At 40.5% G+C, this 15,911-nt stretch overlaps 1 protein-coding gene across 1 annotated transcript in view; it reads left to right on the plus strand.

The window, feature by feature from the left end:
* The window catches only part of LOC117536853 (collagen alpha-1(XIX) chain), a 103,408-nt gene that overhangs the window by 71,716 nt on the left and 15,781 nt on the right, over positions 1 to 15,911 (plus strand). The window contains exons 26-42 of the mRNA XM_034201935.1: positions 1,287 to 1,328; positions 4,258 to 4,335; positions 4,718 to 4,753; positions 4,925 to 4,978; positions 5,204 to 5,257; positions 5,968 to 6,009; positions 7,810 to 7,914; positions 8,086 to 8,139; positions 8,598 to 8,651; positions 10,257 to 10,310; positions 10,470 to 10,523; positions 10,898 to 10,942; positions 11,957 to 12,007; positions 12,156 to 12,200; positions 13,166 to 13,192; positions 14,451 to 14,504; positions 15,689 to 15,733. Coding sequence (XP_034057826.1) covers positions 1,287 to 1,328; positions 4,258 to 4,335; positions 4,718 to 4,753; positions 4,925 to 4,978; positions 5,204 to 5,257; positions 5,968 to 6,009; positions 7,810 to 7,914; positions 8,086 to 8,139; positions 8,598 to 8,651; positions 10,257 to 10,310; positions 10,470 to 10,523; positions 10,898 to 10,942; positions 11,957 to 12,007; positions 12,156 to 12,200; positions 13,166 to 13,192; positions 14,451 to 14,504; positions 15,689 to 15,733 — 894 coding nt within the window. The remainder of the gene's footprint in view (positions 1 to 1,286; positions 1,329 to 4,257; positions 4,336 to 4,717; positions 4,754 to 4,924; positions 4,979 to 5,203; positions 5,258 to 5,967; positions 6,010 to 7,809; positions 7,915 to 8,085; positions 8,140 to 8,597; positions 8,652 to 10,256; positions 10,311 to 10,469; positions 10,524 to 10,897; positions 10,943 to 11,956; positions 12,008 to 12,155; positions 12,201 to 13,165; positions 13,193 to 14,450; positions 14,505 to 15,688; positions 15,734 to 15,911) is intronic.

Consider the following 15,911-nt stretch of genomic DNA (forward strand, 5'->3'; position numbering starts at 1 on the left):
TTTGGAGCTTATTGCTGTTGAAGCACTCTCTTTTATGGACACGGCTTTGCATATAGAAATGATCATTATAATGTCCTCAAAACCCCAGTGTCAGTCCTAGTTGAGGACGCGTGCACTCCTCAATCACTGGCAAGTGCTCTATGGCTTTAAACAATCATGTTTGTTTGTTTGTTTGTTTGTGTGGAAACGCTGAAGACAACATTAAGCCTGACTTCAGAGGTACTCATCAAGCAAGGCTAGTGAGTTCACTTGAGCGGAGTAATAAGGGAAAGATGCGTGCAGACAGAAGTATTCAAACCTCTTTAATGTAATCCAGCGCTGTGGAAATTGGAGCTGGATTGGAGAAGAGGGCAATAATATGTGTGAAGGTTCAAGGAGGACATTTTTACAGCATGCCAATGACCTCCTGTCGTTTAGTAGTTCAAAAACTGAACAAATACAACAGTTTATCGTTTAAAACTGACTTCCTGGGCAGATGGGATTCTTAGCATTTTATGGTCTTTGTATATAAGACAAAGCAAATAGAAAAAAAGCAATAAACACTTGTCGTTGCTGATGGTCTGGGGTACTTTAATGAGTCAGCCCGCTAAAGAAGGTAACATCACTTTAATGAATTTGCCTTCAAATTAACAATGAGCAATTTGGTCTTTGTTGTGTTTGACTTTTATTATTTGCATACATTAGCAATCTTCCTCTATTCTGAAGTTGTGATATAAAGGTTTTTTCCAGTGCAGTGTAAGTGCATAATGTCTAGTGGAACTGGAACAAAGAGAAAATGCAGTCTTAAGATCATAGTATCAGTCTCAAAAAGTTCTCCACTTCCCAAACTTTCTGAAGGAATTGGTACTTTTCACCCTGAAACTGGAGAACTGCTGTGCTAGTTCCAACTTCTCCACGGCTAATTTACATTGTGCATTGTAGGATTGTAACACTAATACATGCTGACCACAGAAATCAATGTCTCATCCGAACTGTATACAGTAAATAATGCTTACAGTAGCCCTGATTCCAATCAAGGTTTTTCTCTGTGGTATAGCATTATCAGTTTGGCTCTGTAAACAGAAACAATGTGTTGTAAACAGCAGAACATGAGCTCATAATGTGATTCTGTGTTCAGACTGCTCACAGTGTGGAGCGTAGCCCTCGTAAAGATTTCATATTCCTGTTTAAACTCACTCACAGCACTGGAGCAGCTTTTTGTGGGTTGCACCTCGGGTCTCAAAGTGAATAGCTGATGAAGGTGCAGTGAATATCTATTCTGATGTCTTCTTCCTGTTGTTTTTCAGGGCGATGGGTTGTCTCTAAGCAGAGGGTCTCGCGGGCCCAAGGTAGGAAGCACTTTGGTGGTGAAGCATCACTAACACTACCTAAATCTTAACTGCTACAATGTTAACTTCTGCAGATAGTACACTGAACAAAAATATAAATGCAACACTTTTGTGTTTGCTCCCATTTTTCATGAGATGAACTCAAAGATCTAAAACATTTTCTATATACACAAAATAACCATTACTCTCAAATATTGTTCACAAATCTGAAAAAATCTGTGATAGTGAGCACTTCTCCTTTGCCGAGATAATCCATCCCACCTCACTGGTGTGGCATATCAAGATGCTGATTAGACAGCATGATTATTGCACAGGTGTGCCTTAGGCTGGCCACAATAAAAGGCCACTCTGAAATGTTCAGTTTTATCACACAGCACAATGCCACAGATGTCGCAAGTTTTGAGGGAGCGTGCAATTGGCATGCTGACAGCAGGAATGTCCACCAGAGCTGTTGCCCGTGAATTGAATGTTCCTTTCTCTACCATAAGCCGTCTCCAAAGGCGTTTCAGAGAATTTGGCAGTACATCCAACCGGCCTCACAACCGCAGACCACGTGTAACCACACCAGCCCAGGACCTTCACATCCAGCATGTTCACCTCCAAGATCGTCTGAGACCAGCAACTCGGACAGCTGCTGCAACAATCGGTTTGCATAACCAAAGAATGTCTGCACAAACTGTCAGAAAACGTCTCAGGGTAGCTAATCTGCATGCTCGTCGTCCTCATCGGGGTCTCGACCTGACTCCGGTTCGTCGTCGTAACCGACTTGAGTGGGCAAATGCTCACATTCGATGCTGTCTGGCACGTTGGAGAGGTGTTCTCTTCACGGATGAATTCCAGTTTTCACTGTTCAGGGCAGATGGCAGACAGCGTGTGTGGCGTCGTGTGGGTGAGCGGTTTTCTGATGTCAATGTTGTGAATCGAGTGGCCCATGGTGGTGGTGGGGTTATGGTATGGGCAGGCGTATGTTATGGACGACGAACACAGGTGCATTTATTGATGGCATTGTGAATGCACAGAGATACCGTGACGAGATCCTGAGGCCCATTGTTGTGCCATTCATCCACGACCATCACCTCATGTTGCAGCATGATAATGCACGGCCCCATGTTGCAAGGATCTGTACACAATTCCTGGAGGCTGAAAACATCCCAGTTCTTGCATGGCCAGCATACTCACCGGACATGTCACCCATTGAGCATGTTTGGGATGCTCTGGATCGGCGTATACGACAGCGTGTTCCAGTTCCTGCCAATATCCAGCAACTTCGCACAGCCATTGAAGAAGAGTGGACCAACATTCCACAGGCCACAATCAACAACCTGATCAACTCTATGCGAAGGAGATGTGTTGCACTGCGTGAGGCAAATGGTGGTCACACCAGATAGTGACTGGTTTTCGGAACCCCCCCAGACCCCCCCAATAAAGCAAAACTGCACGTTTCAGAGTGGCCTTTTATTGTGGCCAGCCTAAGGCACACCTGTGCAATAATCATGCTGTCTAATCAGCATCTTGATATGCCACACCTGTGAGGTGGGATAGATTATCTCGACAAAGGAGAAGTGCTCACTATCACAGATTTTTTCAGATTTGTGAACAATATTTGAGAGAAATGGTTATTTTGTGTATATAGAAAATGTTTTAGATCTTTGAGTTCATCTCATGAAAAATCGGAGCAAAAACAAAAGTGTTGCATTTATATTTTTGTTCAGTGTAAGATAGAAGTCAAATACTAACATGTTCAGGTACAGTTAATGTCAGTGGTTTATTGTCAGACTCTACCCAACAGCCTTTTCAAATATACTCAAGCACTACTTCAAGGACACACCATCCATAATCTTCCTCTGAATTTATTTTAAATTGGATGTTTTTTCAAGTTAGTCTCAACGACTTTCATTTAAAAGTATATCTTTCTCATATTTAACCCGCTTTGTTGCTAGTAAGAACATATACATTATGTTTGGCCTCCCTTGCCTGTAAAGCTCTGCTGGATGACACAAAAATATCACAGGCATTTTAAATCCGGAGCTCCGGGTGCTGGTTACATACAGTAAATGGGAGCCAAACATTGTTCAGTTGCACATGTGTCGACTAGTTGAAGCTGGTTGAAAATTGAAATATGTTTAATTGAAAATGGCCTCATGGTCTCACTTTCCAAAGCCCAAAGAGGGGACAGAATGGTGATAGAGCCTATCGCCCACGGATAAAACACCTTGCATTTGAAAAATTACAAACAAGGTGTCTGGTGATAATCCCAGAAAATCTCTCTCTTGGATCTCTGGGAAGTGAGACCTATAAACACAGCTACAGTTACTGCTTATCGCCATATGTGCTGTAGGAAACAAAACAGAGATCTACGAGATTATAACTAACTCTATTATTTTTGATAAAAGCTGAGATTTTTAGCCTACAGTAATGTTTCATTGACTTTGGATTTGTCAATGTTTAGGTAGTTTGGTGGTGATCGCTTTTGTCACACGAGGTGGTTGAATTGGGTGTTTTAACCATGTATCCATTACTTTTAGCATTTATGTTCCCTGTTTATCTATTACTACAATTAGTTTTCACAAAACCAAAAAGCCAACCTACTTTATTTACTATATATTTACTGTTATATTTGTAAAGATCTCAAACTTTTTTGATGATATCATATTGAGTTTTCAAGCAGGTTTGTAAAATAATGTACTCAAGAGATCCTAAGTATCAAATACATGTGTATCCCAAGACAGAGAAATCTTATACATAATTAACATGATCATGTCATGGCCTTGGATACAGCCATGTTTCTTTCTGTTGAAGATACTGAAGGCGAAACATAAATGGATATGAATTCTGACAGAGTTTAAAATAGTTTATGATCATGCAGCGCTGCAGCTCTCCATGACTTCTGGATTATTTATCACTGTCTGTTCCCTTTTATTTGTCTCAGGGTGAGAGAGGTGTCCCAGGATTGTCCGGAGAACATGGAGACAAAGGCGAACCTGGAGAGACTATCATAGGCTCACCTGTGAGTATGATGTCATCTGACCTGTGCCTCCCACATTCAGCACAGTTCAAGCTATCTTACCTTGAGATGCTCAGACATTTACTGAGAGAGATCGTTTTTGTATACCAAGATCAATGTTCATTAAATACAGTCTGAGATGAAAACTCTGGTCAATACTGGGAGGTAGAGCCATGTTGCCCTCTGCTTTCGTCATATATTGTCTGCACCGTTAGTTTGAACCTCACATAGGTTTGATTGTGAGTGAGTCTGCTTTCATTTTTGGAATGAAGGATTGTTCGAGGCAGAGAATCAATAGAGCAGAAGGTGTCTAACACAATTCCTATATTGGATCATGGGTGCTACAGGGCAGATAATGTTAACAAGATGTGTGATGTGTTCTTAGGGCCGCATGGGATCTTCTGGAAAACCGGGAATTGAGGTATGTGCAAAACTCTGTGAATCCACAACACAAACAATATGATTTTCAGCTTGTTAATGCTGTGGCGCCTGCAGAGTTTCAATTATTTTACAATACAAATAACACTGCACTGGTTATAGTTGTTATCTGGTTCTATAAAGCAAGATTGACAATGTCTGGGGTTTTTCTCAGGGCCTTCGTGGACTCCAAGGTTTATCTAGCCCTCCTGGAGTTCCAGGTAGAGAGGTAAGTGGGATCAGTCAGTCCTTCCTCTCTTATTCACCCCCCTCACATATGAGTAGATAAAAGTTATGTCAGCTACCACTGTGGAAGAACACGTGTGATGTATCACAGCTCCAGGACACAAATCCCCACCAACTGAGACGGGAGCAGAGCTACAGCTGTGCGTGTGCACTTGATGTCAGTCATAGCTAGGAGGATTGTTGACTCCTTTCTTTGTCTCAATTAAAGGGCTCCCCTGGTAGGCCAGGCCCCCCCGGCCCTGCTGGACCCCCAGGTGAACCAGTAAGTGAACAAAAATCTCCTTCTGCAGCATCAGTGATCTGCAGTGAGAACTACTGAGCTACAATTCAAAGTCACTATTCACAATGCAGTTCCAGTTTGAAGATAATTAGCAGCTCATCCTGCTGTTCACTAACCAACATCAGTCTCAAGGAAATGATGCAGTTTACGACAAATTGGCAGCCCCCTGTTGTTTGCACATGTTCTCATCTCTTTCTCGCCTTTTTATGTTTCAAGTAAGCAACAATAACCATATGTCTGAAAGCTGGAGTAGGATTTCAAAAGGCGTGTTTTGCTGCTGCTTCAAAGCCTTGTAATTTTAGTAATTTAACCGATTTAAATTCATCCACCGTAAACACCCATGATACCCATTTATTGTCTGCTTACTTTTCTTCAAAAATACACTGGCTGCAAATCAAAATGCTTTTCTCAGCTCCAGAGGACAACAATATTTTGAAGACATGTTCCAGCAATAAAATGATTAAACTGTTTCCTCAGGCGTTGCAGATCAAAAATGAAAATGACAAACTGAAACAGGCCTTTGTTAAAAAGATTCTGTGGCAAAGTGACATTACTTAAAGGCATTTAAGATGCTCTAATAGATTGACGTGCTGACCAATTTAGTAGATGCAGTTCCACCAAACAAACAGCTGAATTTTGTTCTGACTGAGACAATTTTTCATGCATTTATTTTCTCCTTCTTTATTTGACAGACTGCCCTGCCAATTGTTGGAGACATGGGAGCATTACTCAAGGTAATTTACCCTAATAGTTAATGATAATTACAGCTTTTCATAACCAACAACATGCAGTTATGCAAATATAGATATGCAGAGACAATGCTTATGTGGCAATTTTCCTCCCACCACATGAAGAGTGATAAGGGATTGCATATTAGTTCATTTCACAGCTATCATGCAGAGTGAAAAAAATATTACAGTATGTGATAAATTGGTGTTAATTATAAAATGTGTTTCTTTGCGTGAGGATCTTCATGCACAAAAAACGCAAAAACCTAAATACATCATTTAGGAGAAGAAAACTGCACAGTGATAATAGTGCACTAATCAGAGTTAATGGGGCAGCACTAACTACATGTCCGATTTTAAAACTGTTCCATATACAGTATAACCCTAACCAATGCAGATGAAAACGCAAATGCTAAATCATCTGTGTGTCCATTGCTCTAATTAAATTCATAATAATGCTAATGGTGATTGTTTTTGTGAAGGCAATCAACAAACATGGCTTAACAAATGTGAAGAAATAATCTTGAATCTGGCAGCACACTATGGCCTCTTAAGTATTAGTTTATAGAGAGTAACCACGATGAAAGCTGATATTCAACACTGTTTGACAGTTTGACACTATGTATATCAGATTCTATCCAAACCCCAAATAAGCTCTTGAGAATTGCTCTCACTTTTCTTACTTCTAAAACGCTATAATTTAATTTCCTCCAGTAGATTTCCCTTGTCGCTTCAACCTTCACCTCCAATTACGAAACATTAAAGCATTTTGTAAGAAAGCTACACATGCTTACCAAAGCTCTGAAAGAAACCATGTTCCAAACCACCAGACTTGCAGCTTATATCTTCGTTTTCTCACTTTGAAAGGCTATTACGCTTTAATTGTTCTCATCAATCACTGACCAAATCCAGAATTTGCACGGGGACTGCAAGGCCAAACGTAATGCGAAACACTTTTCAGCCTTCGGTTTTTATTACCTGAGATTCTTCTGTGGTTGTTACTTTTCATGGTGGCCATTTTGCAACAAAATCAAAAAAATGTGTTCTTTCTATTCCATTTGAAAAGACCAGGTGAGTCACTTGGACTCATCATGTGACCTGAAGGACAGAACTTTTCAGTTTTTATTATTTAATACAAATCAACATAATTATATTTAATAACTCATTATAGAAAGAATCAAACGCCAACCTCAGAATCATTGCTTTTCAGTACTTTGTTGATTGCCTTCTTTAAAATTGCTTAATAGCAATCTCATAAGTGATTTTAGCACCTTGTTGAGACATAAATGAACATTTTCTACTATATTTTTATATTTAGTAATAACATGGTAATATTTGTTTTATTGGTTTTATTGAGCATTTCCTTGTACTCTTGGAGGTTAATGAAATGACAAGCTTATACAGATTATCTCCCATTTTACATTTCACACTCAGCTTCTTTTTAATGCTGCATTTTAATGGTGCACTGAACCTGTTTCTGCTGCCTCTCTCCAGCTTAGAGCTCATTGCTTTTTCCTGGAATTCCAGTGCCTATATCTAGACTGGATTAGGGACAATGATATTTAAGATTCTCGCCTAAATGTCACAGTCAATGAGTTTGACAAAGTTCACCCCTCACCGAGACGAGAGACACTCTTGGTGGGTTCACATTATCCTGCTCGGCAGACATTTAGAGAACGCTTTGTGTCAGTCGGGGTCTTGTCCTCCACCCAGGGGATGTGACATAAAGGGCGAAAATGCAGCTTTACCTGATGAAATCTTATCTGTGCCACCACTCTTTGCTTCCTGCTTTGCCTCCGATGGCAGAATGCCTGCAGTGTGTGCCAGACGAGAGTCCCAGGGCTTCCTGGGCAGAAGGGAGAGAAGGGGTCCAATGGAGCGCATGGAGTAGAAGGCTTGGTGGGAGAAAAGGTAAAAGTAACATGGTAGGCGATCAAGAACAGATGCTAGTGTACATGTTAATCTGACCGCCGTACTGTGCAACATGACACTTGTTAAATGTACTCTCTGGGATGCTTATTGAATCATTTAAGAGCATGTGTGCTTACATCCATATTAATTGTGTCTGTCGATCTTTAACAGGGGGATCCTGGTGTAAGAGGTCCCATGGGTAACCCTGGGAAAGAAGGCCCAAAGGTAGGCGAGGCAATCAGATATGAAGACACTCAGAAGATATCAAAGCACATTTTTTTTTCAAGTAATTGTTTGTGCGGATCTAAATGAATTATTCAGTTTCTTCGCATGGCTAACAAATCTGTAACACTAATGGACACTAATGGCCTCATTATATGATTTTGTTTACGGAATTGTGCGTAAATCTAATCTATAGAGATTTACATTGACATACGCTTTTCATGAATAACCTCTTAGAATAACTCAGGGAGCATAACCAGCTGTGCTTAAACCTGTATTATTCTGTATGTGCCTCGCTGCAGAAGTTGTTGCTATGGATACAATGTTCTACCATGGTTAGCCAATTTTCAAGGGGAAAATACATTTTTGAAGTTTACACCCATCAGCCTTTAGTTTTAGGCCTTTTTTATTTTTGGTAAAAAATCTTGTCTTCCTCCCTCATTGGTTGTGCTTTCCTGCAGGGAGTGAAAGGAGAGAGAGGGTTCGCAGGCCCCACCGGAGATAAAGGTGATGAGGTAAGAGAAAAAAGTTTGAGCAAACCAAATGGATCTGGTAGTTTTATAACAAGCCGCAAGTCACTGTGACATTGAGAGTTCAGTTTTTCAAAAGAATGTAAATGCATTGTAATGTCTGCCTCCTCTTAAAGCCCGTCTACACTGAAAGTGTGTTTTCAAAAGACACTATCAAAAGCTCTGCTCAGTGCTGCGTGTGCACTCTGCCCTATCTCTTGCACTCCAAGGAGCTACTTTATAAAGAACGCAGCCTGCTCCCGTGTGTGTGTGTGTGTGTGTGTGTGTGTGTGTGTGTGTGTGTGTGTGTGTGTGTGTGTGTGTGTGTGTGTGTGTGTGTGTGTGTGTGTGTGTGTGTGTGTGTGTGTGTGTGTGTGTGTGTGTGTGTGTGTGTGTGTGTGTGTGTGTGTGTGTGTGTGTGTGTGTGTGTATTAAAAAGACAAGGCACTCTTAAGAGAAGCAGGTCAACGTTCAGCATTGAACTGCGATGGTAGGAGATTCTCAACACTAGACAGAGTTGTTTATAAAACATGGCCCTGTTGAAGTTTGTTTTACATTTGCTATCATAAAATAAATAATTAATAGAAACATGTGCATTGTCATTAAAAAAAAAAAAAAGTGATATATCTACAGTATACAAATGCATAGAGGTTGTGCTGTAAACAATGGAACATTTCACAGCCTCTGCATATGAAAAGGTGCTATAAAGATAAGATGTGAGCATAGTCCCAGTAGTCATTGCAGTGAATAGAAAAATGTTTTCATTCATTCTCCAAAGTATACTTGCATGCTCTATGTTCCGTGTTATTATCTGCACCAGGCGTAAGCCTTTGGGGTAAATGTTGAGAAGATGTGTTCGGCTCGGTGTGTGTGTGTGTGTGTGTGTGTGTGTGTGTGGTGTGTGTGTGTGTGTGTGTGTGTGTGTGTGTGTGTGTGTGTGTGTGTGTGTGTGTGTGTGTGTGTGTGTGTGTGTGTGTGTGTGTGTGTGTGTGTGTGTGTGTGTGTGTGTGTGTGTGTGTGTGTGTGCGTGTGTGTGTGTGTGTGTGTGTGTGCGTGTGTGTGTGCGTGTCTCTAGTGATTGAGTTGAATCACAGTTTTTGTGAACCTATTTTATTGACTTTTTCACATCGTCTTTGACTGCTGACTTCTTTCTATTCTTCACTCTACGTCTAACAGTCATCCATAGAATAATTAGGTATCATTTTAAAACCAGAACATCTGTAGGTTTATTCAATATGAGAATTTTGATGATCCACTTAAGGTAGGCATGATAGATGAATAAATCCCCATTTGTGTCATTGATTTTAAATGAGCCGGCAGGAACAATTGAGTGGGATTCAACTCTTCTATTTTAGGTAGATAGTGATACACAAGGGGAAGATCTGCCTCTTCACTTTTCTAGTTTCATCTGATTATTGTTGCTCATTGATTCCTAGAAAGCTGTTCCAGGCATCAACACATTACGACCATTACATAACATTTTACTCCTTAAGTTTAGTTTAGTCTGTTGTGAAAAAACAATAATACTGCTGGGCCAAGTGCCCACATCACTTATTGCCCTATATATGGAAGTATTATAAAAATGTAATTTTTCCACTTTGTGTCCTACAGGGGCTTTCAGGAGCTCCAGGACTTCCTGGAGTGACCGGTCGAACAGGGTCTCAGGTAAGAAGCATGTCCTTTAATGTACTGTATGTGTACACAATATCGATTCCATTATTTCATGACAAAGTACATATTTATAGTTAAAAGTTTTTATCTCGGCATGTGTAAGTCCTTTTCTCTGCAGTTAACTTTCAACACAGGATGCTGTTCTGTTTGCAGGGGCTTATGGGTAGACCTGGGCCATTGGGGCCACACGGTGGAAAAGGGGAAAGAGTAAGTTGTTTTACTGTTTAACCATCACATGTGTACACTATATGACTATGTTTGCCAGTTTGCATGCAACATATTCAGATATATGATTAGGTACATTCTCATTTTTGTTGCTTTTTCCATTAAAATGCGTCCGTCATAAATGTTAAAGATTGATTGGCAAAATGACTAAAGGAATTTCTGTAATTAGGATGAAAAAGATAAAGATTCTTTAAATGACTTAATAATTCAGGGATTATTTTTGCTAAATTCGTTTTGTGTGTTTTTTACTCAGGGTTGGTTTATGAGATTCGATATCATTGGATTCTGTTAGAATGGGACTGTGCTTGATAAATACTTCCATTTCCATATTTAACAATTCCTCTGTTATTTGACAGGGAAATGACGGAGCCCAGGGCATGCCAGGGCTTCCAGGGCCACCGGTAAGTTCCTCCTTCCTAAGGAAGAGTTAGACGGTAATAACAAGTCTCAAGAACTCCATAAAGGTCATAGATTCTATTTCACATTACATGTACGTGTAAATAAATGTGATTGTTTTTTTGTTGCACAAACTATCCTTCTAGCCTTATGTTCAGTTGGCACATTGAACACATTTAATCATCTTGCTTTTCTCAGCACTATCCAAACCCATGATTAAGTAAAGGATGGAGCCAAAGCATTGCCTTGGCATCTCTTCCTACAGAAATGGCCATCAGTGCAGTTATATTTTTGCTCAGTACAACAGTATTCACTGTACTAAGGAAAACATAACTGACAAACAAGCACAACTTGAGGAAATTGTAGGGACCTGCTCACTGGCATAGAATCATGCTTGTACCCTTTAAAAGGCCAGTGTGTAAGCACTTTCAAAGGCAGATCTATAATTCATCAGCCGTCCCCTTGAACTGGCGGTGCCCCCCCCCCACACCCTGGTCTCATAAACTGCTCTCTGGGAGGACAGGGGATGGCTCAGTGGCCTGAAAAGGGCATAGGCATCCGCTTGCTTCCAAATGAGAACCTTGACTCCTTCTACATTTACTATAGCTGTCCTCTACCAATCTATCATGGGAAAAACACTCTTTATGTTCCACTCCACAATACCCAAGAACACTATAGTTCTCATAGCCGAATCTCTTCTAATCAGTGTGCTCTTTTGTGTTGCGGAAATACTCTGGTTTTCTGAATTAACAGTGGGTCAAGGATTATTAGTTCTACTGTTCTCTGTTTTTTCTCTTCCTTTCACTCCTCACTTTCTCGCCCACTCCATCGCTCTCTTTTTGTTTTCACCAAATGAGCTATTGATCTCTCTCATGTAGCTTTTAAGAGCTTAACAAAGTATAACTGCTCCAGACCTACTGTACAGCTTTTCTATAAAGACTCTTGGTGCCTAAAACTCACAGAGCAGTGAGGAGAGTCTCTGAGAGGAGATGTGTCAACTACTTTGTGTTGTGTTTCAGGGTGTACCTTATGTGGAGGGCAATGGGATGAGCAGTCTGTACAAGCTGCAGGTAAAGACTTTTCAAATGGCTCTCATTGTGATCTGTTGTTTGCATGTCATAGTTAAATCATTTAGCAACAAGAGGAATCTGCGCTTTTGGTTCAAATGCGTTTGACCCTATTTTGTAAGCAGTCATAAGGAAAGACACGTCTTTTCAGAGCGGTGGAGCTATGCTGGGACCCCCTGGAGCTCCTGGTGCTCTGGTAAGCATAATCATTGTTATGCCTGAAGCAAATCCTTAACAGTGTGCTGCAGAGGAACGCTAGCACACAGGCACACTGATACTGTATGAGCCAGTGAGAGCTGAATAACAAATAACTTGACCGGCCCTCCAGTGTTAACTCAGCTACTGAGGCACTATCACACTCAATCATGTTCAATGAGAGCTGGTGGTTGATCGAAGGCCAAGAGGCGTCCTGACTCCCAAACAGGTGTTTCTGACCTGCCCCAGGACACACAATAATCATTGACATGCAGAATGGACTTAGACGTTGAGTCGCTCCGCACAGTGTCGAGCTGAAGTGAGACGATTTGCTTATCAGCTCCCCCCTGCTCCGCCTTATCGGGCCGTTTGTAATCTTGTCCAGTCTCCTGGGAGACGTTCATTCACAGGCCCTGCAGGGATCCATCCAGCACAACGAACACTAAAGGCAGTGACAAAAAAATAGACTTCAATATCCCCTGTGCACAATGCACAAGAACCACAGCTCAATCTTGAGGATGCTTCTCCCTGAACTGCATCTAGCACAGCCCAACAGCTCCCCTGGAGCAAACAATAAGAGAGCATCTTCATCAGTGTTAAGAGGAGAAAAGGCTACATGTGTCATCTTTTCTTGCTTGTTTAATGTAGAAAAACACGGAATTGCTTCTAAGCATGCCTAACTAAATATCTTTAAAGCTTAATAAGACTGGATTTTATTATCCTGATCATTTTAAATCCTGCTTGAGAAAGACCTCATTCTTACCAGTCTCATATAACATGATGTTAGCATGATATACAGACAGAAATGGCGAGATAAGAGCAGCAATGATGTCTGCTATAAATTGTAATGACACTGACATACAGTAGCCGCATGATATTTGAATCTATATTAATGATTTGTATGTTGGTAGCTGTTCTTGCATTCATCGGAGTAATCTCTTTTTCTTTTTTTTCCTCTCTTTTCAGGGTCCTAAAGGAGATGACGGAGTTGCAGTAAGTTAAAACGTTTTATTCAGGAATATATTTTTGAAAAATGTTCAGTGTTCCCCAACAAAAATCAGGGTTTCCAGTAGCTTTCTATCATTGTCTCTGGTTCTTAGCAAAAGTCAATACACCCTCAAGCCTGAGCACTTAACCACTCTCAGTAGAGCTCCAACACACAGCGAAAAATGATCATACCTCCTGCAAATATGAAGCTGTTTTACGATATTGTCATGCCAGTGGGAACATGTCCTGTCCTGTCCTCCCCCACACCGATGCCGGAAAACCGTCCACGCAGACATGGAAACAATTCCGCACGTCTGCCATCAACTTGAATTCTTTATTCTCGCGGGGCCAATTGCATTTTATATTGTTTTGTTGCACAGTGATTTTTCACCAGGATGCTAATTTGACATTTTAATAAATTGTGTGAGCGGCTCCAGTGCTGTGGTGGAATTGCCCCAATCCGTCTCACAGCTGATCCTCTGGCTGGCCCACTCTCCTCTTAGTCGCACTCGCTTATTCATGACAATCTACATGTGTGACAATTACCTGCACAATCCGTCTATGTCAGCACCGGTTGCCCCTCTTCTCTGTGTAATGGCGTTTCTCCATGGCAGCCGGAGCAAGATGAGGTAGAGAGAGGCCACCAACCCTGGGAATGGGGGTCTATTTATAGTGCAGAAAGCCAGTCTGATTGTGATTGCCAAATGGGGCTCTTTTTCCTAGGTGTGACAGCAGGTGTCATAGAGCATATACAATACACTCACTTTGTAGGGTTGTCCTTTTATGATTATCTTCAAATTGACAACGAAAGGTCATATTAAAGGGGACCTATTATGCAAAATCCACTTTTTCATGTTTTTTATACATAAACATGTGCCCCTCTGTTTAAAGAGATTCTTAACGTTTCGGGAAAATAGATTCTCTCACTTTTTGTCCATTTATATAAAAACCTGTCTGAAAATGAGCTGATCAGATGTTGGCCACTTTACGATGTCATAACGATTTTTTGGCTTGTGTAACCATTAGCCAATCAGCAACCAAGGTGTATGTAGCTTTGATCTATATTTGCTTGTTTATGCGTAATGCTTACTGACAGCCTTATAATGATATTTCCTTAGCTCATCACCAAACTCAGTTCCTTATTGAGGACTGTAAGAGAAAAATAGCATTCTGGTACAAAAAGGGGCAACTAACAACCTTTAGTCTATACCAGTAGTGATTTTTGTTGTCTTGACACAGTGGGGGGTGTGTTTCTTTCTCACAGGGGGAACCAGGGGCCATGGGATTACCGGGGCTTGAAGGGCTACCCGGTGCCAAGGTAAGCAACTGTATCGACTCAGAGAAGCGTTTTATCTGCTTTGACCTAACCTGATTACAAAGTGAGGCAAAGTGCTTTCTCTGTACTTAATTCTCATTACAGAGCATTTTAAGAGGTTTTTTTTCTGAAATGAGATATTCAGCAAAAGAAACAAATGCTTCCAGTATGAACCAGAAAAGCATTAAGGGTTCCTGGTATAAGTTAATTTAAGGGAATATAATAATGTTTATAATTCAATCACTTATGGTTGAAAAAAGGATTATGGAAATGTCCGGTTTAGAGCCATTAACTGCACATACAGTAATACCACAGCAATCTGAAGCTAAATGTTATAGTTCAGTCTGCACAATGAACTGGACGCATCTTTCTTAATGCAATCTAGCACTGCATCCTCACCCAACCTAAGTCTAAATCTGTATAGAAAAGACACTTACACAAGACACTATTCCTTTAAGACTTAAATGGTTTCTGTATCCATTTATTTGTGTAAATTGGGTGAATTACAGTAACAGTGTGATATGGGGATCATATTGGTGTTGCATGGGTGTAATATTGGTCTAATAATGACAGTTTAATATGAGTGTAAAAACAGTGTTTCATGGGTGTAACATGGGTGTAATAGGGGTGTATTAATGTGTAATATGGGTTTAATAGGGTTGGAATATCAGTGTATGGGTCTAATAACAGTATAACATTGGTTTAATAACTGTTTATTTGGGTTGTATTAATGTGTAATATGGGTGTAATAATGCCATAATATTGGTGTGATACGGGTCTAGTAACAGTATAACACATGGGTATAATAAGGGTATAACATGGGTTTATTAACTGTTTATTAGGGTTGTATTAATGTGTAACATGGGTGTAATAATAGTGTAATGTAGTAAACAGGACTCAATTAATCTTCCAAATTATTGAATGCCCATGTAAGTGTTAAGGAAATATCATCAAGTGTTTGCTCTCAAAATACCAATCCAAGTCTTCATAACGAGGTTGTAAATTATAACTAAGTATTGTTTTTAAGCTTTTAAGCCTTTTTTCCTTGCATTTGTTTGAGGAGTCCAGGAGCATCCATTATAAACATGTTTATGGCCGTTTCTGACACCAGTGTCTGTGCCTACTTGACGATGATGTATGTGTATTCTTTATGGTATGTGTATGTCATCCATCCATCTCTCCCTCAGGGCGATATTGGTTTGCCTGGTTCGTCTGGAATGATAGGTCCTACAGTGAGTTTTTTCTCTTCTTCTAATTAATTTACAGTGACTCACACTCAATTGTTGACATATCATCTGTGTTGTTTCACTCTGCTGCTGGCAACAACTTTCATAAAGCCCACAGAATAACAACCAGCAAAACAGAAGTCCCTTAACACAACACCGCTTGAAACTGGGATATATACGTAGA

The sequence above is a fragment of the Gymnodraco acuticeps genome, unplaced genomic scaffold, assembly GCF_902827175.1.
Source record: "Gymnodraco acuticeps unplaced genomic scaffold, fGymAcu1.1, whole genome shotgun sequence".
Lineage (NCBI taxonomy): Eukaryota > Metazoa > Chordata > Actinopteri > Perciformes > Bathydraconidae > Gymnodraco > Gymnodraco acuticeps.